The sequence below is a fragment of the Chiloscyllium plagiosum genome, unplaced genomic scaffold, assembly GCF_037043375.1.
Source record: "Chiloscyllium plagiosum isolate Xiang-an unplaced genomic scaffold, Cpla_swu_hap1 HiC_scaffold_8, whole genome shotgun sequence".
Lineage (NCBI taxonomy): Eukaryota > Metazoa > Chordata > Chondrichthyes > Orectolobiformes > Hemiscylliidae > Chiloscyllium > Chiloscyllium plagiosum.
The window spans coordinates 73,898,754-73,925,570 of record NW_028270146.1 but is presented as its reverse complement, the minus strand read 5'-3'; the positions used below and the strand labels follow the sequence as shown (position 1 = coordinate 73,925,570).

Below are 26,817 nucleotides of genomic sequence, written 5' to 3'. Positions count from 1 at the left end.
CATTCTTTACATAGGCAATACTATAGAAATGGAACTTCATCGAATCACTGCAATATGGAAGCAGGTCATTCGGCCCATCAAGTCCCTATGAAGGGCATCTCACGCAGACCCACCTCCCCATCCTCCCTGAAACCCTGCATATCTCGTGGCTAATCCACCTAACTTGCGCATCTTTGGCTTGTGGGAAGAAACCATGCAGACACAGGGAGAATGTACAAACTCCACACAGTCACCCAAGGCTGGAATGGAATCTGGGTCCCTGGCGCCGTGAGGCAGTAGTGCTCGCCATGAGCCACCATGCCACCCAGTATGAAGAGGCAGACAATCTGGAAAAGGTGGGATACCAGTAACCAACTTAACTTGTTGTAGGGACAGCTAAGTTTTTTTCAGCAGCTTGTTTTACAATATGAACATTTGCAAGTAGAATTTTATAAGTCACACAAATTTCTGACTGATATCAGGTACATTATTACGAACACTATAAGCAGATTTTTTTGGTCAAGATTTAAATTATTGTTTTATACAATATTTTAATTTGATTATGTTCTGATCTGCAGTAAGTGCCTGAAGAAGATTAAATTATCAAGGAAAGATTTTCCAGAACATTTATACTGAAGAAAAATAGGCCAGTGTATGGAGATAAATAACCTTTCCCACTCAATAGCGAGAATAAGTCTTATAAATTTTATACTGTAAATATATGAGAAGGTGCTGATAATTTCAGACAACAAAACTGTCTTGATCTACTTAAACCCGAGGCAGGAACAATATACAAGTAGTGGTCATAAATATATAAATGTGACACAAATGTTCATTGTACTAATGATGGGTTGACAGGTATGACTAAGAAGAAGAGTAATGTTTTCGCACAGTTTATCTCCAGACACAAGAATTGGATGGATGTGAAAAGACGGCTGCATTATATTCAGTCACGTTGTATTCTTCAAAGCTGTTAAAAGTCTCACCATTGTTGAATGCCACTCATGGATCAGTTTGTTAGACTATAACATTTGGAAGGGGATTTGTACTGTATGTGACAATAATTCAGGAAAAGCAAATGTACTTTAAACCATTGCAATCTGAAAATCATTCTGACTGCACAGATTTGCATCTGAAATAACTATTTTCAGCCACAAAGCCAAAAAAGCCCTGTTACAGCAGGTACATTACTATTAATACAATACTTTTTTCGGATGGGAAGAACCAATAACAGGAGTTCTAGTTTGGTTCTTCATTCAATGGCTTCCTGAGATGCTAAGTGGAGCAATGAGGTACGCCCTGCTTCAGAAGATACAACACAGGTCTATAATAACAGGAAATAGAGGTAGCAGCTTGTTAAAGACAGAAAGAAGCAAACATGCAACCAACAAATCAGATTATACGTTTGCAGCCCTGCCATGTGATCATGAACAGTAGTAGAAACTTAACTAACTGAAGGAGGAAGTTTCATGAACATTTTCATCCTCAACAATGAGGAAATCTTGCTTACAAGTACAAAAGACAAGGCTGAAGCATTCACAATCATCTTTATGGAGAGGCCTAGTAGATTATCCACACTGCTCAGCCTTTGAGGTTTCCTTTGTTATAGAATTCAGTCCAACCAACTTGATTCCAACTTTGATATTAAAAACAGCTGAGCATACTGGATACAGCAAAGATTTATTCACCCTGATAACTTTTGGCTTTAGTTTTGATGGCAGCCTCTCCAGAACCCACTATGTCTCTAAGGGGATTGTACAACAACTACATCTACCTGACAAAGTTGAAAATTGCTGAGAGTGTGGTGCTGGAAAAGCACAGCAGGTCAGGCAGCATCTGAGGAGGAGGAGAATCGACGTTTCGAGCATAACCTCTTCATCAGGAAAGATACTCCTTGAATGCTCCTCTCCTGCTCCTTGGATGCTGTCTGACCGGCTGTGCTTTTCCAGCACCACACTCTCGGCAATTTTCAGTATCTGATCTCCAGCATCTGCAGTCCTCATTTTCTCCAAAGTTGAAAATTGTCCAGCTGTGTCCTTTCTGTGAAAATCAGGACAAACTCAATGTTGCCAATTAATACCCCATCAGTCTACCTTCAATCATCAGAGAAGCAATGGATGGTGTCAATGACAATGCTATCAAACTTATTTACATATTCACATGCTCACTGTTGCATCTTTTGGGTTCTACCAGAGCTTGTGCCTCTAAACTTCATTACACTTCTGGCATAAACATGAATTAAAAGTGCCAAATTCATGAGATGACATGAAGTGTGAGTGAATGTCCTTCACAAAGTATTGTTTGATTTGACAGTCAAACGAAGGAGTCTTTGTAAAACTGAAGTTGATGGGATCAAGGAGAAAAGTCTCCATTGGCTGTAGTCATACATAACACAATGGAATACAGTTATCATGATGGTAGCTGATCATTTCAGTTGAAGACAATGGAGCAGGCGTTCCCTGGGGTAGTGTCCTAAGTAGTTCAAATATCTCTAGCTGCTTTACTAATGACGTTCTCTCCTTCATAAGGTTAGAAGTGGGGATGTTCACTGATGATTGTACAGTGAAAATGCTTAGATAATAAAGCTGTCTGAGCCCATGTGCAGCAAGAGCTGGGTATTCATGCTTAGAAATAAACATTCCCAGTACTAATAATGATTACTTCCAACAAGATTATAAACACCTCTATACAATTCCAATCAGCAACATTCTGGGGATTATCATTGACCAGAAACTCAACTGGACCAGCAATGTAAATAGAAGGTCAAATATTGCAGTGAGTAACTCTTCTCCATTAATGGTCCACCAACTCTATGGCATGAGTCTGCAGTGTCACGAAATACTCTTCACTTGTCTAAATTAGCGCACTCCAAGAACATTCAAGATGCTTGACAACATTCAGGACAATGCAGTTCACTTGACGGGCATCCAGTCTCGGCACCATGTGAATTGCAGAAACCAAGTTGTGTACAACAAGGACTCACAAACTGCAAGTAAAAATACGAAGATAAACTACTCTGGTGATGTTGGTTGAGGGACTCCCTCCCTTACACCATTACTGAGTGGAGCATGCACTGTAACATGGATTGCATCAGTTTAAGAATGTGCATCACCACCACCTTCTCAAAGGCAATTAGGGATAACCAACAAATGTTAGCTTTGTCAGCAATGCCCACATCCCATTAATGATTTTTTAAATATTACCTTCATTTATTTCCTCTTTACTGGCTCTTTAAACTTCTTTTTCATTCTTTTTCTGAATTCATATTTCCTGGTACAGATCGCTGTGTTATAACGTGTGTTTCGTCAATGCAAATGGTCTAATTAAAGGGCCTCAAAGTAGGAGCATTCCGCTTCTACTGCTTTAAAAGGAATCAAGATTATTCCTCCATACAGTGATCATTCTACAAATATCAAATTCAATTCACATAACTTTAAACTTAAGTGACACTTTAATAGACATTTAGACGTACTGCAATGTAGTTACCTTTTCTCCCATGGATACACCCCCTGAAGTAATGATGATATCAGCACGACTTATCCCTTCATTGAGAGCATTCAGCAGGTCATCAGGGCTACAAATGAAAGAAAGATATTTATTAAGTACTAGTTGAAAAAACAATGAAAAAGTAAACTTGAACAATTGTTGCTGAAGACAGCAAAGATTGCATCTTCATCGTATCCAATAGGAGAGGACATTGGAACAGCTATAATTCTTGGTTAATGCTGACAAAACTAATACCATTCTCTGTGGGATGAGCAGCCACACTCTCTATGATCTTGGCTTTATCGCCAAATCTGGCTAAACTAGGGATACAAAATTTTCCTAGACTGCTAGACTAGGAGCTCAGTTCTTCCACCTGAAACTCTCCTCCCCCCCCCGCCCCTTATGTTATCAGCATTTGTTTTTCTTCAGTCTCAGTTGCAAATAACCTGCTCAAGTATTTAGGAATTTGAGGTTCAACTATTAATGTTATATAAAATAACATACTTGTTTGTTAGATTAATCTGCCCATACTTAAATTGATCCTGTTGAAGTTAACTATCAGAGAAACAGCAGCTGAGGCTGCCAAGTGGATGAGGAAAACTGGCACCTTTTAACAAAATATAAATTCTTCAACATTACTTTGAATCAACTTCAAAAATTTCCTTTAAAAGGAAAGCTGTAATTTTTTTTGTATTACTGAAGTTTAAGACTAATTTGGGTCAAATGAAATCTTCAAAGCACTACATCTTTAGTTTTCTTATTGGTAATGCAAAGGTACACATATATTTCATTATACAATCCACAGATATGGGGATGAGGTTTGTTAGTGACCACGTTATGTTAATAATGCTAATACAGAACTTGCTAACAATTATGCTGACACTTATTTATTACTTCATAAGCCCTTTACTTCGTGATGAGATCAAGATCAAACATAGTTAATATTTGATTTCATAACTAATTATTACAAGTGTGAACGACAATATGATCACATATTGGCAGGAACTGGTTTTATTGAAAAATACATTGAAAGGTGAACGTTTAATGTTCTTGTCTTACTACTAATGTTGCAAGATGCAAAGACTGTCTCAAGAGTTAATGAACTGGAATCTACTGCCACCTGGTGAAATGTGAGTTTATTCTGCATCTGTTACTGTTTGCAATTTAGAACAGGGTGTAAATACACAACAACTATAAGATGTTTTCATTAACACACAACTTTTCTTCAACCTTTAACTCCAACTTTCAGAAATTGTGAAGGCATATCAGAAGAAAACAAAAACAATGAATAATGGGAATGATTGAAAGGCTTCAATTTGTCATTTGAATAACTTGATTTTGGCTTTTGTCAAAGCATAGAAACCTGGTTTCAGACAGCTTTATCTTTGCAAAATAAAAATTCATAGATTCATTTACATAAGTAGACTTTAATTCTGAATTCAGTCATGCTCCCTACACAATTCACCTAAATATATTTGCTTGTGCAGGATTGCCTCACGGTGAACAAATTTAAATCTGACATAAATAATAAGCTTTCATGGGATATTGATTTACTGCCCTATTAAAAACATTGTATAATGTGAAACAAATCAAATTAATTTGCAGAGATATATTAGTGATAAGGTTCAGATTAAAACCAACAGTAATACCCTGCAAACTTTTTATGGCAGGTACTCATAGTAGTAAAGGGGAGAAAAACTAACAATAGCAAAGGGCAAGAATGGACAACTATTGATCTACTGAACTATTTATTCTGCTTAAACAATAACTGAAACATAAATGTGTCATTTTCATATAAAATCTATTCCCTGTTAATCACAAAGACATAAAAAGTCTTGAACATGAGCAGACAGAAAGCCAACAAAGCTAAAATATGTGTGCACTATGAATGTTGTGATGAGACACATATCCTAAAAGCAACAGTACCTCGACATTAACCACCATAGATGCATCCCCACAAGAACCAGAGTGTGCGCTGCTATTAGGAAGACTGTTTATTCAAACCTAGATACTGTACAAATGGATTCCCACTGAGAGGAAAAGTTCTAGAATAAAAGACGTTTTTCTGATTTTTCTAACACCACCCAGCACATTGTGAAGGAACGTGTGAAACGGTTCAAGCTGTGCGAGTTGCTAATACTCACTGCAGATCAACACAGTCACCTTGCACTAAACAACCAATTAGACTGGCAGTTGGTAGAACAGCTTGACTTGAAACCAACCTGCTTTGCCAACTGAAAAATTTCACAGTTTACAACTGGTGACTTTCCTACATGCAGCTTGAGGGATGCTGTTATTTTAAGCTTCTTATAGTTAGCTAAAACCATATCAATGGGAAATATGGAAATAGCTTTTGTTCTTCTATTGCTGAAAGAGTTCTGGATCTTAAAGAGGACATCTACTCCAGGACAAGGAGAAAGTGAGGACTGCAAATGCTGGAGGTCAGAGTCGAAAAGCATGGTGCTGGAAAAGCACAACTGGTCACGCAGCGTCCGTGGTGCAGGAGAATCAACATTTCAAGCATAAGCTTTTCACCGAAACGTTGACTCTCCTGCTCCTCGGATGTTGCCTGACTGGCTGTGCTTTTCCAGCATCATACTCTTTGACTGCTCCAGGACAAGGCAGACAACACAGATTTTAGTATGCCAGCACTTTTAAACCGAGCGTTCTGATGGAGTACATCAGACAAATAATCAGAATATAGACACTGTATCTAATTTTGAATAACTGAGACTACACAGGTTCTGGCCTTCACAAGCTAATGTTGAAAATGCAGGGCCTTTTTAAGGTTGGAAAGAGTGAAAGATGACACAACATGCCACAGTGTGTCTGACTTCATGTAGCAGAAGTCAGATAAAGCCAAGCTTAGGTTTTAGAGAACAATAACTGGAGCAGTAAAAGGAGTTTAAGGTTGTGGGAAAATGGCTGATGCAATGAATCTTGTTCAGGGAAATTGCAGGGAAGAATAAAGGTGCACAGGGTGGAATACTTGAAGTTTAGGAATAAAAAGACAATAAAGTTCAGAGGAGCAGTGTCTAACTCATAAGCTTGATAAAAACAAGAAACAAATGATGTAGAGAGACAGAGTGTGTTAGATGGTGATTCTTTTAGACTGAGAGAAGACTCACCTCCTGAGTGAGGAAACATTTGGGAAATTAAGATTTTTCTGAATGCAAAGAGATAAAATTAAGGCTTTAAATTAAGTAAATTTTTACAGTGCAGAGAAAGGGTAATCAGCCCTACAGATCTGTGCTCCTGTTTCGCAGCATAGATATTGACAGATCATTTTATTCCTTTGTCCCCATGAACTTTCAGTGACTTGATTTATGTCTCTGATTTACAAAAGCAGCAAATTATTTAAAAGACAAACTTTATATATTTGTTCATTTTACATTTTGAGAGAGATTAATTTTGTAGCCCCGGAGGACAGAATTTCAAGAAATAAAAAGTGCATCAATTAATCATTTTGAATTGAAGCAGCCACAGCAGCAAATGAATGATGTATGGCACAGCATGCAATGTTCACTGAATTATAGTGAAATTACAGCTCAACATGTTCAATCTTTTCCTGGCTATGAATATTAATTCAAAAGAAACAAAAACTGCCATGACCTTGAGTTATCTTGAAGCAAAATTACAATTATAATTAATGTAACAATTAACACAGAAAAAGAACCAATACTGGAATTGCTGGAACTTTTTCAGTTTTTAATCCCAGATCAATTTGGCTGAAGCAAGAGACAATTTTAAAACTGATGAATTCACTGAGATTTTAGGATGAAAAAGCACACTGTTAATGTATTACCTGTTTAATTTAATGGCTGGAATCCTACATTCAAATTCAAGCCAGGGATAGTAATGACTGAACATACTCAACCTATCCTTAGTAAGAGTTTCCTCCCTCCACTGGTCACATATCCCCCTTAATTTCAGAGAAACAGTTATTTATCCTGGGAGGTCAGTACAAGCATCATTTTAGCACAGTAAGCCAAAAATCACTTCCTTTAATGTTCTCTTATGTACTTTTATGTTATTCATACACGAACTCCAAGACATACAGAGTTTCGAGACTAAAGGACATGTGTGGGAAGGTAATGTTGACAAGGGCAGACCCGATTTTCAACATACTTGACAAAGTCTGGAGATTTTAGATATCTAAACTGCATTTGTTAAGTAAACTAAGAAACAGTCAGATAAGAACAAGTCTTGCTTAAACACTTAAATGGTATCGTGTAGCTTTAAGCTGCAGATACACAAAACAATCAATTAAATCGAAGAGAAAAACAAACTAAAGCATAACACTACCATTTGCAACAGTAGTGGATATACAATTAAATGTGGGAGTCCAAGTGCTCAAGACACACAATTCATTTTTGTAGGTTCTGGAAGTTTGGAAAGTGAGAAAACCTTAGCTTTGGTATAATCTTTGATATACCTTTCAGCATTTATTAACCAACATTGATCATGTCTGTTGAGCACAAATATTCTTCCAAGGCTAACAGATTACTTAACTTTGGAAATATAAGTACTTGTGAGGACTACAGCACATCTTTAAAGTGTTTGATTCCAAATCCAACCTGGCCAATTACTCCTCCATCAGCCTACTCTCAATGATCAGCAATGTGACATAAGTGGTCGCAGACAGTGCTGTCAAGCTGGAATTGCTCAGGAATGACCTGCTCACTGATGCTCAGTTTGGGGTGCTGCCCAGGATCACTCAGCTCCTGATCTTCACTTTGTGAAGCAGAGTGCATCCCCTTATGCAGCATAATGTTCAGGCTCGGGCTGACAAATGGTGAGTAACATTTGTAGATATTAACCTCGAAACTGCTAGTTTGGCTGAAATGATCTTAAATAAAACTAAGTAAAATGTGGAGAAAACATATGAAGTCTGGTGATGACCTAATGACTAGAAAGGTCACTTTAAAGTGTATCTGTGTTTGGCTGAAGGAATGTGCATGTTTACATAAAGTACTGAAACTCAGCAGTAAAGAAATGTTTGAACTGTCACAGTAACTCTGGAAAAGCTGAAGTTTTGTTAAAAACAGACACAGTGAACTAAAATGAGAAAAGCTAATGCCTGTCCTTGAGCATCTCCAAAACCTGGAATTTTACAGGAAAAAGTACTGGTTAACAAGTGCATCGAGTTTTCAAAACATGCACCAAAATATATAACAGTGCTTACTTATCTCCAACAATTCCCAGGTTGATAGTTGGGTAACCATGTTCCTGAATTGTTGCTAGAAGGGTCGAACGATTGCTGTCCCGAATCTTTCCTGGTGTTAGCTCGTCTTCAGGATTCAGGAGCTGTTGGAGCAAACCATAGAATTACAATATCAATCCAGTACTTGATCCACTGTTATGATTTGATAAACTACAAAGAGCAAAAAATTCCACAACTTGATGAACTGATTGCCAATATTTGACGAAGGAATTTTACTTTCTTCTCAACATATCCTCCGCCTGCCATTAATAAAATTGCATTATAAGTTTGATTTACAGACTGTGCATCTACAGTGATACAGAAATAAAACTGGATCATTCAAGGTATATTGATACTGTCCATGGTACTGCCTTCTGGTACTGAACTTCACTAAAGGGCAAACTTACTGTTTCAACAAATGTTGATATGGAATCCTTACATTGCAGAATTATGTAACTGAAGTCTCTTCAAATTAAATGTTTATTTGGTAACATTCTAAACAGCTGAATGATACATTATTCCTCCAGTGGTCCCCAGTGTCACAGATATCAGTCTCCAGCCAATTCAATTTACTCCATGTGATATCAAGAAATGGTTGCAAGCATTAGATACAGTAAATGCTATGGCCCTGACAACATTTCAGTAATTGGACTGAAGATTTGTGCTCCAGAACTTGCTGCTCTCTTAGCCAGGCTCTTCAAGTACAGTTACAACACCGATATATGCCTGATAATGTGGAAAATTGCCCAGGTGTGCCTTGTAACCAAAATAGAGAACAAATGCAACCTGGCCAACTATTGTCCCATCAGTCTGCTCTCAATCATCAGTGAAATGATGGAAGGTGTAATCAACAGTGCTATCAAGCAGCACCTGCTCAGCGATGCCCAGTTTGAGTTCTGGTCAGGGCCACTCAGCTTCTGACCTCTTTACAACCTTGGTTCAAACATGGACAAAAGAGCTGAATTCTAGAGATTAGATGAGAGTGATATTAAGGCCATATTTGTCTGAATGTGGCATCAAAAAACCAGCAAAACTGGAATCAATGGGTATTAGAAGGAATTGGAGCAAACGTTTCACTAGTTGGAGTCATATCTGGCACATAGGAAGATGATTGGATGTCAACTGATCTCAGCTCCAGGACCTCTCTGTATAACTTCCTCAAGGTAGTGCCCTAAACCTAATTATTTTTGGCTACTTCATCAATGACCTTCACTTCACCATAAGGGCAGAAGTGAGATGTTCGCCAATGATTGCACAATGTTCAACACCATTCGTAACTCCTCAGATACGGAAGCTGTTCAGATTTGAATGCAACAAGATCTGGATAATATCCAGACTTGGGCTGACAAATGGCAAGTAACATTTGTATCACACTATAAGAGACAATCTAACACCCATCCCTTGACATTCAAGGGTATTATTGTCACTTAATTCCCTCATAATCAGCTTCCTAGGTTACTATTGACTATAAATTCAATTGAACTCACCACATAAACACAGTCACTACAAAAGCAGGTCAGAGGCTATGAATACTGCAGTGAGTGACTCACCTCCTGACTCCCCAAAGCCTGTCTACCCATCTGCAAAGCACAGGTCAATACTTCCCAGTTGCCTGGATGGGTGCAGCTCCAACAACACTCAAGACATGTGATATCATCTAGAAAAAAGCAGCCCACTTTACTGGCACTACATACTGCAAAATTCATGGGAAAGTCCTTAGATAGCTCTTTCCAAACCCACAACTACTTTCAACTAGAAAGACTAGGGCAGCAGATATATGGGAACACCAACACCTTCAAGTTCCCCTCCAAGCCACACACATTCCTGACTTGAAATATATAACCATTCCTTCACTGTCGCTGGGTCAAAATCATGGAATTCCCTCCTTCAGGGCATTGAGGGTCAACCACACTATGTGGCCAGCAGTGATTCAAAGAGGCAGCTTATCATCATCTTCTCAAGGGCAGCTAAACATGAATAATAAAACTGGCCAGTTAGCACCATCCATGTCCCATGAATGAATTAAAAAATATGATTGGAAATACTGATGGAGCTTAGGGATGTCGGGAGAGATTTTCATTGAGTCAAAGAAACGCTGTGAAGAGGTCGAAGTGGCAGCTGGATCCCTATTTTGAGACTTTCAACCCCTTTCCTGGGGCTTTCCTATTTTCACCAGTCCCACTAAAGGGTACAGCAGGTTCCAGCTGAGTCCCAGACAAGTCCTAGTCCTCTGCAATGTTCATGGAGTCAGTCAGCTTTTAAAAGATTCTTGGTTCACGACCCCTGAGAGGTGTCATAAACCATAATCTGGATATTTCCTTCCTTCACCCACCTCCCATGACCATTTATATTTTTCATGCCAAGTTAAAGGTAAGTTATCATACCAGAGTGCCATAGGACTGCTCTCTTATTAGTGTGAGATGACTGGTTGTGATTTAATTTGAGGGTCACTGTGCCTCAGGCGGGGGTGAGGTCAGGAAGGCATGACCTTCATGATAATTTCAGCTGGCTCAGGAAATGAGTTCACATTGTTGTTGTCACTCTGTATCACAAACCAGCCAACTGAACTAAATGACTTCCATACAAAGTAATGCTCCTTTATTTAGTCCATCTTCATGCTCCTTCATTCACTTCTTGTACTCTTCATATCAATATATGATACATTCAAGCCCATAAAACCTCTATATACTCTGTACAGAATCAATGAAACTTTAGCAACAATAGGAAGTGGTTTAAAAAAGCTTTCAAAAATTATTCATTCATAACTTCACACTTCCTTAAAAAAAACTCCTTTCACCAATAAAAGTGTTGATCAGACAGACCCTTTAAAGTATCAATACCAGAAGCACCAAGGTCTTGACACCTTCTTGTCTTGTGTAAATAAACATTGTGCAATTCACAGCATTGATCAGAGAGCTGCAGCTGTCAATCAAGCAATGTTTTTACCAGGCTCAGCTGTTTCAATTGTGAATTGGATAACAGCCAAACCTCATTGTGCAGTCATAGGAAAAGATAGATTTCCCTCAAAAGAACATCCTTAACCTTGCAGTTACCCCTGGACAACACAGACATCTACGCTAGGCTTCTGCTCATTGACTACAGCTCCGCCTTCAAAACCACTATCCCCTCCAGTCTGATCTCAAAATTCTGACCTTGGTCTTGGCTCTGCCCTCTGCAACTGAATCTTCAGCTTTCTGATCCACAGACTGCAATCAGTGAAGATAGGTAACTGCACTTCCTCCACAATAACACTCAACACTCAGCGTCCTCAACTTCCTATTGTACTCTCTTCACACCGATGACTGTGTTGCCAAATTCTGAAGGAATGCCATCTACAAGTTCGCTGAAGACCACTGTACTAAGATGGATATCTAACAACAATGAATCAAAAAACAGAAGGGAGATAGAGGGCTTGGTGACATAGTGTAATAAGGGCAACCCCTCTCTCAACGTCAGCAGAACTAAAGAACTTATCATTGACTTCAGAGAGAAAGAAGAACACACCCTCATCTATATCAATGGAACTGAGGTTAAAAGAGTGGAGAGCGTTAAGTTCCTTGGAGTGATGGTAACCAACAAAACGGTCAAGAATGCACAACAGCGCCTTCTTTCCTCAGGTGGCTCAGGGAATTTGGCATGTCTGTAAGGGCCCACACCAACTTCTACAGGTGCGCCACTGAGAGCATACTGTCTGGGTGAATAACGGCCTGGTATGACAACTGCTCTGCCCAGGACCGTAAGAAACTATAGAAGGTGATGTGCACAGCCCAGACCATCACAGAAGCTAACCTTCCATCCGTGGACTCTATTTGCATGGCTCACTACTGCGGAAAGGCTGCCAACATCATCAAAGATCCATTCACCCTAGTAATCATCTCCTGCAACTTCTTCCATCGGACAGAAGATACAGAAGCCTGAACACATGCACCAGCAGTTTCAGGGACAGCTTCTTCCCAGCCATTATTAGACTGATGAATGGATACTCTGGCCTCAAATAATTTTCTGATCTTGGTAATGTTGATCTCCCCAAGCACATGCCCTGTGCAATGTAACCTGTATGCCTCTGTCTAAGTTTTTCTACAACCTCTGATCTGTCCATTCTTGCTTACTATCATCTGCCTATACTGCTCCTAAACAAAGCTTTTCACTGTAGTTTGGTACAAGTGACAATAAATCAAAGAAATGCTACTGGACCTGCATTTATCCAGCACTTTCTGCATTTATTTTAGATCTCCAGCATCTGCAGTATTTTGCTTTTATATCATTATGCAGGCTGAGATTTTAACTGATCACTTTAGTTAGAAAAGATTCTTGTGTTCTGTAGTTCGAAACACACATACTTACAATTAGTCTACCCTTTCTGCCCCATACTCAGAAATACACTTACTTCATTTCCTGTAGACATCACAGCAACCACAGGAAACTTGTGAACTTCAACTTCAGTAACTCCAACTGTTGCTAGAAGGCCAATTTCAGATGGACCCATATGGGTACCTTTTGCTAGGACACATTCTCCTCTTTTGATATCATGGCCTATTGGTCTAAGAAAAAGCAGAAAGAAAAATTGAATGTCAGTAGTGATCCTGAATAAAAAGACTGTCACTAATCTGAATTACTGCTGGGTTACAGAAGCACATCAAAGTATTCAACTAATCATCGTCACCAGTTAATAAAAAGCTCTGAATTTTACTCAGCTGAAGATTGTTTCTCTGTCATTCAGTAATATTAAAATTATAAAAGTCTGTAAAAATTAAGTAGATGGGCAAGTTAAAATATATAATGCGAAACTGAAACAGGAACCATAAAATATATTCATGTTGAAGGAATATCTGTTGGTGACAGTCAAGAAGAAAACAGCTGATTGTGTTTATTAACCATCAATAGAAAGTACCCAAAGTGGAACATTTTGACAAAAATAAATGTTTGGTGCTGAGATCCACCTCAAGACCCTTTGATCATAAATCAATACAGACAATTTCAAACTTTGTTTAACTCATTTGTAAGGACATGTTGCCTTCAAAATGCAAAACTCTAGATACACAATCCCCACCACATTTAGTGCGTATGGACATATGAATGCAAATATTGATGTGTTTTGTAAATAAGCAGAATGCATCATGATGTGCATATGTAACTTTGATTCAAAAACTGCTAATTGCTTACAAAATTTGAGACAATTACATGTAAACCAGCACAATTAAACCTAGTAAAATTAATCCCAGATTGGAATTAAAGTTGAAACATTCTCGATTTTCTGATTATGCCCACCCCATATGATCTTGACTGTTTTTCATATCCAGTGGTGATCCCGGAATCCGAATGCCCTATTGTTCAAACAACTTGGAATCCAAACAATTATTTCGAGAAAATTTTGCCCTAAAATCCAAACACATTTTCAGAATCCGAACACCATGTACCATTCAGGTCGCACATTGTTTGTTCAGTTCGTCCCGGGAAGTAGTCGTGAAAGATTCTCTCGTGTGTCCATCACGAGTTAACCTCATGTTTTCACCTTGATTTGTGCTGTTTTTTAAAATTATCACCCTTGTGCATTCACCATGGCACCCAGGAAGAGCAGTGAAGCAAATAATTGCATTCACCATTAGCACTCCTCACTAAGGTAAATGAAGTTATTTTCATGTTAGTACATTTATTTCTTGCTTTTATTATTATTATTTGATATTTAAGTCATTTACTCATCTTATTTTACCTTAACCATGTGTATTTGCAGTTAAAAGTGTCTTGAAAATTTTTTTTTGGGTCCAGAAACTGATTAATTCACTTTCCATTATTTCTTATGGGGAAAATACTTTCGGAATCCGAACTTTTCGAATCCAAACAGCCTCCTGGAACGAATTAAAGTCAGATTCCGAGGCACCATTACTATACAACAAGGATGTGACTCAAATACATGACAGTAATAATGCAGGGCATACGTTTAAATTCATACTTGTTTCTTTCATTTGTAAAATCATTTGCTTTCCTTTCAACAACAGACTGTGACAGTTGTTGTCCATAAAATGCTCTGGCTAATCTCAAAATTTCTGAACTGCTACCACCACATTTATGAATGCTTTCAGAATTAACTTTCAATGAAGAGGTGATTCAAATACATTAGTCAGGAGTGCCTGGAAGAAATATCCACTTTTATCTAAGTGAGTTTGTCCTCCTCAATTTGTCACTTTATCCAGGAGATGACACACCCTGTGAAATGTTTCAAAACCTTTTAAAATTACATGAAAAGGCATTGAAAGCTAGTAAAGATGTTTATGGATCAAAGATCACAGGTGGCAGTGGCATGATACAGAGAGGGCAGTGGTGTTGTTGTAAGGTCAGTGGATCAGTAATCTAGAGGCCGAGGCTAAACTTCTAGTTCCAATCCCACCATGGCGGATGGTGAAATATTAAATCAATAAAATATGGAATTCAAAGCTAGTCTGATTTAGATTTAGATTTAGATTATTTACAGTGTGGAAACAGGCCCTTCGGCCCAACAAGTCCACACCGACCCTCTGAAAAGCAACCCACCCAGACCCAATCCCCTACATTTACCCGTTCACCTAACACTATGGGCAATTTAGCATGGCCAATTCACCTAACCTGCACATTTTTGGACTGTGGGAGGAAACCGGAGCACCCGGAGGAAACCCACGCTGACACGGGGAGAATGTGCAAACTCCACACAGACAGGTGCCTGAGTAATGTCCATATAGTCATTACTGGTTATTGTAAAAACTTATTCATAAACATCCTTTAGGCCTACATGTGATTCCAGACCTCCAGCAATATGGATAACTCCAAAATGCCCTCTGAAATGACTCATTAGCTCTCATGGCATCAGATCATGGCATTCTCCTGGATACTATTTACCACCCCTCACTGGGGTACTGCAAAGTCCATCATCAACAGTGGCTTGGTAGCACCAGTAGTGATGAGGCTGGTTCAGTTGTAAAGGATGCAACTATTAGCCAGGATTTGCAGCAGGGGGTGAGGTAACCAAGAAGGAGGGAAAATCTACCTGACCTCACCAATTTATCTGATAAACATGCAAGACCGTGTTGATAGAAGTGACAATTGCACAGTACTTGTGAAGAAGTCATCGCTTTGTCATACTGAAGATATCTTCTATCATGTTAAGACTCGCAGGCCCCAATCAGTAAGGATAGGCAACAACACCCATTCTACAATAATCCTCCACAACGGTACCCCACAAGGCTACATGCTCAGCTTCTTACTATGCTCCTTATAGATTCATGTCTGTGTGGCCAAATTCAGCTCTAATCCCATTTATAGATTTGCTGATGACACCAGTGGTTGTATCTCAAACAATGACAAGACAGATACAGGAAGGAAATAAAAACCGAAAGAACTGTAAATCAGAAACAAAAACAGAAATTGCTGGAAAATCTGAGCAGATCTAGCAGCATCTGTGGACAGAAAGGAACTAGCTTAGTGGCAGGGTGTAAAGGCAACACAATCTCTCCCTCAATGTCAAAATGAAGGAGCTGATCAACAACTTCAGGAAACGGAGTGGAGGACATGCACCTGTTTGTATCAATGATGCTGAGGAGGAGGTAGTCGAGAGCTTCAAGTTACTAGGAGTAAATATCACCAATAAACTGTCTATCCATGTCAACGCTACAGTCAAGAAAGCACTCAGAAAGCTAAGAAAATTTGGCGTATCCACAAAGACTCTAACCAATTTTTATAGATGGTCCACAGAAAGCATCCCATTTGAATTCATCACAACTTAATATGGTGCCTGCTCTGCCCATGACCACAAGAAATCACAGAGAGTTGCCCAGTCCATCACGAAAAGCAGCTTTATACATTTGCCACTGCCTTAGGAAAGCATTTAATATAATCAAAGATCCCTCCCACCCTTGTTCAGAAATGATGCTCAGTTTGGGTATTGCCAGGGTTGCTCAGCTCTTGACCTCATTATAACCTTTGTCCAAAGATGGACAAACAAAGTTGACCTCCAGAGGTTAGGTGAGAGTGACTGCCCTTGACATCATGGCAGCTAACATAATCAAAGACCCCTCCCACCCCTCTATTCTCCTTTCGGGCACAAGATATGAGAATTTTAAAGAGATTAAGAATAGCCACTTCCCTGCTGTTATCAGACTTATGAAAGATCTCTCATAGATGAGAGTTGATCTTTCTCTGCACCTTCTCTGCAGCTTTAACTCTATATTCCGCACTCCACTATATTACCCTTTCATATTACCCTTATGCACTTATATAAGGAATGATTTGTCACGCAATACAATACTTTTCATTGTATCTTGGTATATGCGGCAATAATAAATGATAGCAAAAAAATCAAAAATCAAAGTGAAACGACACCATGCTGAATGGGATTGACTTCACACAGATATTGTAATTCAAAACTGAACATCCATGAAGCATGACAGGTCATCATCAGCAACAGAACTGTACTCAAACATGATCATGACCCAGTTTACCTCCAACTCTACCATTACCATCAAGCCAGCAGATCAACCCTGGTCCAATGAAGAGTACAGGAGATCATGCCTGGTGCAGCATCTAAAATGCCTAAAAATGAGGTGCCAATCTGGTGAAGCTACAAAACAGGATGACTTGCATGCCAAATGGTGGAAGCAGCTTGCAAAAAATAGATTAAATCAAAGCTCTACAGTTCCTGCCACATCCAGTTCCAGTGCTAGCAGAGAATTAAACAAATCTTTGGAAGAGGAGACTCCACAAATATCCTCACCTGCAATAATGAGGGACCCCAGAAGATCAGTGCAAAAGACAAGGTTGAAACATTTGCATCCATCTTCAGCCAGAAGTGCCAAGTGGATGATCTATCCTGGCCTCCTCCAAAGGGACCCAGCATCACAGATACCAATCTTTAGCCAATTCAATTTATTCCATGTGACATCAAGAAATAGTTGAATGCATTGGATACTGTAAAGGCTATGGGCCCTAATAGCAGTCTGGCAATAATATGCCTTTGAGTCAGCCACAACACTAGCCATACTATTTCAGTACAGTTACAATACTAGTATTTACCCAGCAATGTGGGAAGATGCTCAGGTATGTCCTGTACACAAAAAGGCAGAACAAATAAACCTGTACAATTATTGGTGTATCAATCTATTCCCATGATCAGCAAAGTGACAGAAGGGGCAGCACCTGTTCTGAAATGACATTCGCTGATGCTCAGTTTGGGTATTGCCATGGTTTCTCAGCTCTTGATCTCATTACAACCTTTGTCCAAAGATGGACAAACAAAGTTGACTTCCAGAGGTGAGGTGAGAGTGACTGCCCTTGCCATTATAGCAGAATTGTATGGCATCAAAAACACTAGCAAAAACTGGAATCAATGGGAATCAGAGGGAAAACTCTCTGCTGGTTAAAGTCATATCTAGCACAAAGGAAGATGGGTGTGTTTGTTGGAGGTCAGTCATTTCAGCTTGGGGACATCTCTGCATGAATTCCACAGAGCAATGTCCTAGACCCAACCATCTTCAACTGCTTCTTTAATGGAGGAATGTTCGTTGGTGATTGCATAATGTTCTGCACCGTTATGACTCATCAGATATTGAAGCAGTCATTGATAATATGCAGAAAAACCTGAACATCAAGGCTTGGTTGATTAGTAACAAGTGACTTTTGCGTCACCCAAGTCCCAGACAATGACCAACTTCAACAAGAGAAAATCTAATCATCACTCTTTGTTGTTTAATGATACTGATTGCTAAACTCATACTATGGAGGTCTTGTGAGTTACCAAAGACCAGAAACTGAACAAGTCTAGCCATGTACATACTGTCACTACCAGGGCAGCTCAGAGGCTAGGAATTCTGTAGATGTACAGGCTAAACTTATATCTGGTGAAATTTAGAAAAGTAAGAGATGACTTGATTGAAACATCAAAAATCCTGAGGAGTCTTGATAGGGTGGATGTGGAGAGGATGTTTCCTCTTATGGGACAATCATAACTCTGATTGTGTTCAGCTTTTCTAAATGTCCTGCCATTCTTCTTTAATAATAGACTCTAGCCAGATGCACCTTACAATGCTAACAGCAGCAAATTTATTCTGGGTGGATGATAATTGTAAGTAAAATTCTAGGCAAAGTATTTATGACATCTACTTTGTTTATTAGATGCTGTTCAAGATAATTGGGAAGTATTTCAAAGTATAAAAAACATTACTTTATTATAAAAGACATTTTTTCAAATCGTCTCATCATAATTACTTCCACCATTGTAGATCTTTACTGTTCTCCTGATTTGCTTCCAGCTGAATGATCACCAATTTCATGCAGGGACGCAAAGGAGAATTTTCACAGAACAGCTAAAATCCTTAATTTAAAAATCACACTAAAATATTTTTTTATTGATAAATTTACTCAAACAGGAATAATGATGCTGTTTATATTGATGTCGCAAGCTTGTAATGTTGGCTAATAATGATTTATGATAGCAACTGGATTTTAACATACAAAACCAATTTCAAAACTAACTTCATTTTATTGAACGCGAGCACTCAATTCAAGGAAGTAAGTTTGAGGACAGTATACATGACACTAATCTGAATAAGAGCAGAGAAGTTATCCCTAGTGCCCTGACCAATATTTACTTGTTCATCAATATCAAAACAAAGAGATTAGCTGGTGTTTATCCCATTGCAATTTGAGCACAATTGTGATGTTGCATCTCCTGCATTATAAAGATTCAAAAACTGCATCATTGTCTGTGAGATGTTTTGAGACATCCAGTAGTTCTGAACAGCAATATTTAAATGCAAGTCTTTCTTTCTAAAATCCTTATGCCTGCTTCATGATCTATATTTAGTGACTCATCAACTGGTATAGCAATTCATCTTAAAACTTTATTCGAAAAATCAGCATGCCTGATCTATTCTAAATGTGACACTAATGGATCTGACTGATCTATTCAATACTCAATGCCAAAAGCTCGAAGAATAAGAGATACAGTCTGCCAAATTCAAGATATTGAGCACATTAAATAAATTCAAGATGACTGAAAAAAATGTAACTTTCCGCAAGTGCACCTTGGTATAATATTCAACAATTTTATGGGAAATCCGTTTTCCCTTCCTTCAAAATTTTAATCTCTAGAATGATTAAGAGAATTTAGATAATTAGGACCAAGGGGCAGTTTTAACTTAGCAATGCACTGGCATTTGGGGAGTCCATTAACACGTTGGGAAGCCAGAAAGCCACAGCACTGCATTTATCAGTAACTTTATCAGCCAGGCATTGTCATGGAATTTGACTTCTGGGTATCATAACAAATTAGAATGAACAGCTGTGATAACAACTGCATGTCTCCATGTCAGCAATAGTATTTAAAGGGTTCTTGTCAAGATCAATGTTGCAGTAATATGCAGATAGATGAACAGAGAAAGAAAATTGCACTGGTAGAGTCCCAACCTACAAGGTCACACTTTAATTTGTTGGTACCTTTCTCAAGAACTGATGCTGCTGCTCTATAAGGACCAGAGGGAGAATCCCTTCTCTGGTGATGGTAGGAAGAAGCCAGGCTTGGAGAACACGAAAGCAGTAAGACCATAAGAAATAAGAACAGGGATAGGCCATTTGGCACCTTGAGCCAGCTCAGCTATTCACGAGGATCATGGCTGATTTGACATTTCTCATGTCCACTTCCCCGGCCTTTTTGGGGGCTGCATGTTACAGAGGAAGTTAGCAGCAGCAGCAATGTCGTGGCCAATGAGTTCAGGAACATTAGTAAAATATCTCATTCATATTTTAAATATTCATTCACAGCATGTGGGCTAGGCCAGCATTTATACCCATACTTAATTATCGAGAGAACAGTTTACTAGTCAACCACATCACTGTGGGTCTGGAGTCTCATACAGGCCAAACCTGGAGGGTGACATTACTGAGCCAGATGGGTTTTTCTTGACAATCAACTGTTAATTCCAGTTTTTTTGCAAATGAATTCAAATTTCACCATTTACTATGGCAGGAATCAAACCCGGATTCCCAGAGCATTATCTGGCACTCTGGATTAATAGTTTAGCAAAAATACCATTAGGTTATCGCCTCCCTTTATGATGTTTGACTCAAACCCCTCACTCTACCTTCCCAAGCCAATTCTAGTATATCACGCCTTACACCAAGCAACCACTCATGTACACAGACATCTCTCCAAATGTAGCATTTTACCATTATTCTTGATAATTCAGTTCTTGCATGCACAAGGATATCATTAGATCTGTCAAGGCACCTAAATCACATCTTCAGCATTTCAATAACTTGCTAAATGATAGCTCTCATGGTCAGATGGATTTCATTTCCTTGTTTATGGTCATCATTTCATGCTCTTGACTCCAATGTGCCAGCCATTAACTCTGCTTTAGAGATAGAAATAGGAGCAGGAGTAAGCCACTTTAGCCTGCACCACACTTGAGTAAAATTATGCTGATGTTCTGAATCTACATTCCCATCTAACTCCAACAATCTTTCACACCATTTGTTTATGAAGAACCTATCTACCGTTGATATCCAGGAGCTGTACTGGTTGAAAAAGAAAAGCATCACAGGATCTCTGTGTGAATTTTCCACAAACATGCATTATGTTTTCAAAGTGTACAATGATGGAGTGGAAGGCTTTGTGATTGATGAAGACTATAGGGTAATTTGAGGTTGCTTTGATTGTCCCATGATGTGCAGTTGATGACTCCTTGAACCTGAGGGAGGCAAGTCGAAGATGTAAAACATGCTCATTCTGACTGGTACCATTATTGCAAAGTGCACATAATACCTGGCCCTGAAAAACATGACATTGGTCACCGATGGGATGTAGTTGGAGGCATCAGTTTGCAAGTTTCTGCAAATATGTCCTGCAGAAAACTAGAAGGTATGACAGGTGAAGATATTAAGGTTGGTGCTGACTTTGGTTGCCTTGGCAAGATGTCTTCTTTCAGGAGGTTGGAAATGTCAGCTTTCCAATTCAGAGAATTATGGAATCCTTAGAGTGTGGAAGCAGGCCATTTGGCCCATCGAATCCATGCCGAACCTCCGAAAAGCAGACCCCCCCACCCCACAGCCTATCCCTGTAATGCTGCATTTCCCATGGCTAATCCGTATAACTTACACATCCCTGAACACAATAGGCAATTTAACATGGCCAACCTACCTAACATCTTTAGAGTGTGGGGAGGAACTGGAACACCCAGAGGAAACCCATGCAGACACGGGAAGAATGTGAAACTCCACACAGGCAGTTGCCAAGATTGGAGTCAAATCTGGGTCTCTAGTGCTGTGAGACAGCAGTGCTAATCACTAAGTCACTGTGCCACCTCAAAAGTGATGTTATATTGTTGGGTGTTGAGATACTGACGTACAGATAAGCTGTGGTAGCTAATCCTTTGCCTATAATCCCAGGGTTGGGGGTATTAGGTTCTAAAACATTCATTTATGGAATGTGGGCTTCACGGACTGGGTCAGCATTTATTGCCCATCCCTGGTTGCCCTACAGCTGTGCTTTTGCCTTCTTGATCTGATGCAGTCTATTTGATGTAGGTAGATGAACGATGTTATTCGGGACGGAGTTCCAGGATTTTGATTCAGAGAGAACGAAGGAAAGGCATCCTCATCATCTCTCTCGTGGAGCAGTACATTGGAATATGCTGTTCTTGCTGAAGTTCATCTTCGTTTTGACTTGAGGTCCAAGGTAAAGCTGGATAAGTGGTGCCCATGCTGGGTCAATGTTTGACAGATGAAAACTGTAGATTCAGACTCTTTAAGCTCTGAGCAGGAGAACTGACCTCAAATGGCATAACAATGAACTCTGAAATGGCAGAATAGACAATGAAGTAGGTGTGAGGTTTGAACACCTAAAGGATGTTTTACGTCATTTGTTCAGCCCTTTCAATATCCAGACACTTTGTCTTGCAAGTTTCAAGAAGCCAGAGAAACCTAGTGTTAAACCCCAGATAAAACAACTATTAACTACTCCTTAACGTATTTAACTTGGCAACATGCCTCTCCCAAGAAGATTTTGTAAACAGGCAAATATACTATATTTACAAGGAATTGGAGGGTTACAGCTGGCTTCCTGATATGCTGTCAGTGTCAGCTCTTTTAATCAACCACCCACGCAGAGAAAGAAATAGCCATCTTGTTTGGTTAAAATGTCCCCACTTCCCCCATCCTCAAGTTCTCTTTAAACTCTAAGCCGCAAGCAGAAACATTGATTCATGTGAGGAAATTATGCAATCCAGATTCATATGAAGTTTGCTGTTTGTGGGAAGCTACATTCATGGCCTCTGCATTACAATTAGGTCAAGCCACAAATCCAGCAGATGACTGACATCCTATTTAGATATCATAACAAGGTGCCCAAGCCATCTTTGTTCTATAAACTATTAATATAATAAACAGGCTTAATTTTCAAAAGGTCAGTTACTGAGTAGAGAATAATCACGTCCAATATACTTAACCTCAACTGCCAAGAACATCAATCAAGATATCTGCACTATAAATTCATTTAGCATGTCTGCTAGAAATTACAGCAAAAAACACCTTTTGTGCATCTTGTGTTGGTGCATCACAAACATTAATTTTGTGAATTGAGAAAAACTATAATGCTTCTTTTGAGGTCATTTGATTATCAGACACCATTTATTATGCAGCTAATTCCTGGCTATCCTATTAAATGCAATGCAATACTGACATTAGAATATTGAGTGAATACAACAGCATGCTATGCAAGTGTCTGATAAAAGTCCAAATCCCAAAATACTTTTGCTGATAATTCCCCTTGCCCCCATCCCCCACATTAGTTTGTTGAATTTAATTTTAGATTTGTATATACTGTATTCAGGAGACTGAATAGGATATGCCTAACAGTTATATGCACTGATATTGCAAGAAATTTACAGCTTAAGTTAGGCACGATATGAAGAGGAACAGCAGCATATATGGCCTAAAAGTTACTCTGCTAGACGGAAGTCACATTTGTGCGACATATGACAGACCTCTTAATGTCTTACTAGTCATTGCATTAATATTCTTGGATACATCTTCCACACTCACACTGATAATCACCTACCATATGCTCCTCTGGATGCATTAAGCACAGGTCTCATTCCGGTCACTTCTTAAAAAATTCATTTGTAAGATATGGGTGTCACTGAATTATTGCCAACCAAAATGACCCAGAGGGCAAGTTAAGAGTCAATGATACTGCTATGGGTCTGGAGTCACATGTTGGGCAGAGCAGATAGGAACGACAGATTCCTTCCCTAAAGGATTCATGAACTAGATAGGTTTTTCTGACAATCAGCAATGGTTTCATGATCATCACAAAACTCGTAATTCCAGATTTTTATTGAATTCAAATTCCAGCATCTGCCATGGCGAGATTTGAACACAGGACATTACTTAGATTTCTGGTGATGATACCACTAGGCCACTACCTCCCCATTTGATGTCCTGAACTTCTAAAACCTTCCAGGAATAATGCAAAACAGAAACATTGACCCATCCATAAATTCGCCGAATATCCACGCCACACACTTGCCTTGTGCTTCTGAACTAATGCTTTCTTACAGTTCCCTTGAGTATTATTTATCCCTCAATAAACACCACCATAGTCACTTCACTGTTGTGGGAATTCGCTGTGCCTTAACTAGTTGCTACGTTTGCAACATTACAAGTGCTTACACTTCAGTTAAAACACTTTGAGACAATATATAGTCATGCAATTCCCTGTATAAATACAAATGTTCCTTTTCAGTATTAGTGTATGAAGTACAAACTCTAAGTCCAGCCTTGTGCTTCTCTGACTCCAAACCAAGTAGCTAGAATGCAAGAATGCTAAGTTCCAACAGCAATAGGTGAATCTCCAGAATAATGCTTTCCAAACATGCTTCTTCATCTGCATGTTCTCATCATTTGGATCCCTTGGGTCTTCATCCCACAGGAAACATATTTGACTTTCCAGTTAATAATGTTTCTTGTTGTATTCTAGCTAACTTGTGAGGTGCCTCTCAACACCCCCTGCCCCAATCTGCAATCCTTAGTGTGTGGGTATCTTTAACTTAGGATGCAAAGACTAGAGCAAGTGATCAGAAGGTATAGCAGGACCAGATCTAATAATATCTGGCTCCAGTTCTTCTAGCTCATGAAGAGGAAAGAAAAAGGAAGAGCAGTTTGAATGGATTGCAAAGTAATGTCACTTCCTGCAGGACTCGTGTGAGTTTCATGAAATTGCTTGCAAGCAGTTGGCATGAGCCAAGTAGGATGAGATTGAAAATAAGCAAAATGTCTTTCTAATCCTGAACTGGCACCTGACTTATTTCCACTTCTTTAGCATTCCTGTCTACCAAAGGTTGTCTCCTTGAAGAATAATGACATTATTAAGAAACAACTCATGATGGGTGCTGTGCAATTCTTGGTATTGAAACAGCTATATATTCAGCCAGAGTAATTGAGAATTAAAATTACTAAAGTTGTAAAACATGGATTCTTTATAATCTCTTTTTTATCAGACTTTCTATGCTGGTTCTTGTGTGCATGGTAACCACAATGAACAAAACATAAATATTAGCTAACTAACGTGTTCAGAGATGTTATTACACACCTCTTGATTGCAGGTCTCTTGGCTCAGGGTAGGGACAGACTCACCATATCACAAGTTACATTGTAAGGAACAAAATGCAGTTATTTTATTGTCAACTTGTTCAGAAATGTTTTTATGTACCTCTTGAGTGATGGAACTTGAATCCAAGTCTCCTAATCCAGAGATTGGGGACACTAACAATATGTCATAAGAACCCTTGTAAGGAATAAAATATTATTTCCATTTTTTAAAAATCAATCTGTTCAGATATATTATGACACACTGAAGATGTGATGTGATCCCATACGTTGGGGCTCAGAGGAAGGGACACTACTACTGCACCATAAGAGTTCTAATAAGGAACAAAACACTCAATACAATCTTCAATATACTAAGGTGTGATAATATGTGCATGCACTAAGCAATTAGATTCTAGGCAAGACCTAGAATCTAATTGTGAATTTAATAACCTCAGTCTGACCAAGACTTTGCCACTTCTCCTTAGACCGCATGTTCCAGATGTCTATTTATGAAATGTTTGAGATGATTCAACTCATTAATAAATGAAAGCCATCTTGTTTGACACAGCATGAGAACAATTTTATTTAGTGTACGGTATTCTTGAAATGTTCAACTGAATCTGCAAAACCTTGTCATGATCTTGACCGAATTTCTTTCTGCAACTGATGGGGACATTCCCTCTCTGTACTGCCATCCATTGCCTGTATTGTCTTATTTCAAACAATATTCCATTACTTTGCTAGCAACATAATGCAGCACTGAACTACTCTCAAGTAGCCATGACAGATATCATGCTGCAAGCAAACTGCTGTTGTATTCCAAAAACATGTGTAAGGTTAATTCCTCTTTAAGGGGCTATGAGTCTTTAAGTAATGTAATTGAAGATGACATTTTATTCAATCACAAATTAATGTTTCTGCTTTACCTGTACTTCCAGAAGGCATCTGATAAAGTTCCACATGAGAGCCTGTTAACTAAAGTAGAAGCCCGCGGAATCAATGACAAATTACTGATGTGGCTGGGAAATTGATTGAGTGACAGGTGACAGAAAGTAAATTGGTACTCAAATTGGTAGGATGTAACCAGTGATGTCCCTCAAGGATGTGTGCTAGGTCCTCAAATATTCACACTGTTTATTCATGATTTGGATAATGGCATAGAAAATCATATATCCAAATTTACTGATGACACAAAGTTAGGTGGCACTGTAGACAATGTAGATGATAGCATAAAATTATAAAGGGGTAATGATAGACTGTGAATGGGCAAAACAGTACAGATGGAGTTCATTGTAAGCAAGTGTAACAATCTCCAATTTGGACTGAAAAAGGCTGGATCAGGGTACCTTCGAGATAGTATCAAGTTAAATATAGTATATGTCCAAAGAGATTCAGTTATTCACAAACAAGTTCAGCCAAAGATCAAGAAGTCTAATGGAATGCTAGTCTTTATGTCTAGAGGACTGGAGTACAAGAATGCAGGAGCTATACTAAATCGTGTTTAGACCCTATTTGGTTTACTACAGCAGATCTGGGCA

At 38.9% G+C, this 26,817-nt stretch overlaps 1 protein-coding gene across 30 annotated transcripts in view; it reads right to left on the bottom strand.

The window, feature by feature from the left end:
- Window positions 1-26,817, bottom strand: part of LOC122553706 (gephyrin) — a 540,724-nt gene that overhangs the window by 63,025 nt on the left and 450,882 nt on the right. For all 30 annotated transcript variants that reach the window (XM_087989971.1, XM_087989989.1, XM_087989990.1 and 27 more), the window contains 3 exons: window positions 13,056-13,209; window positions 8,651-8,772; window positions 3,466-3,553 (listed from right to left, as the gene is read on the bottom strand). In XM_087989971.1, the coding sequence (XP_087846097.1) occupies window positions 3,466-3,553; window positions 8,651-8,772; window positions 13,056-13,209 (364 nt within the window). The remainder of the gene's footprint in view (window positions 1-3,465; window positions 3,554-8,650; window positions 8,773-13,055; window positions 13,210-26,817) is intronic.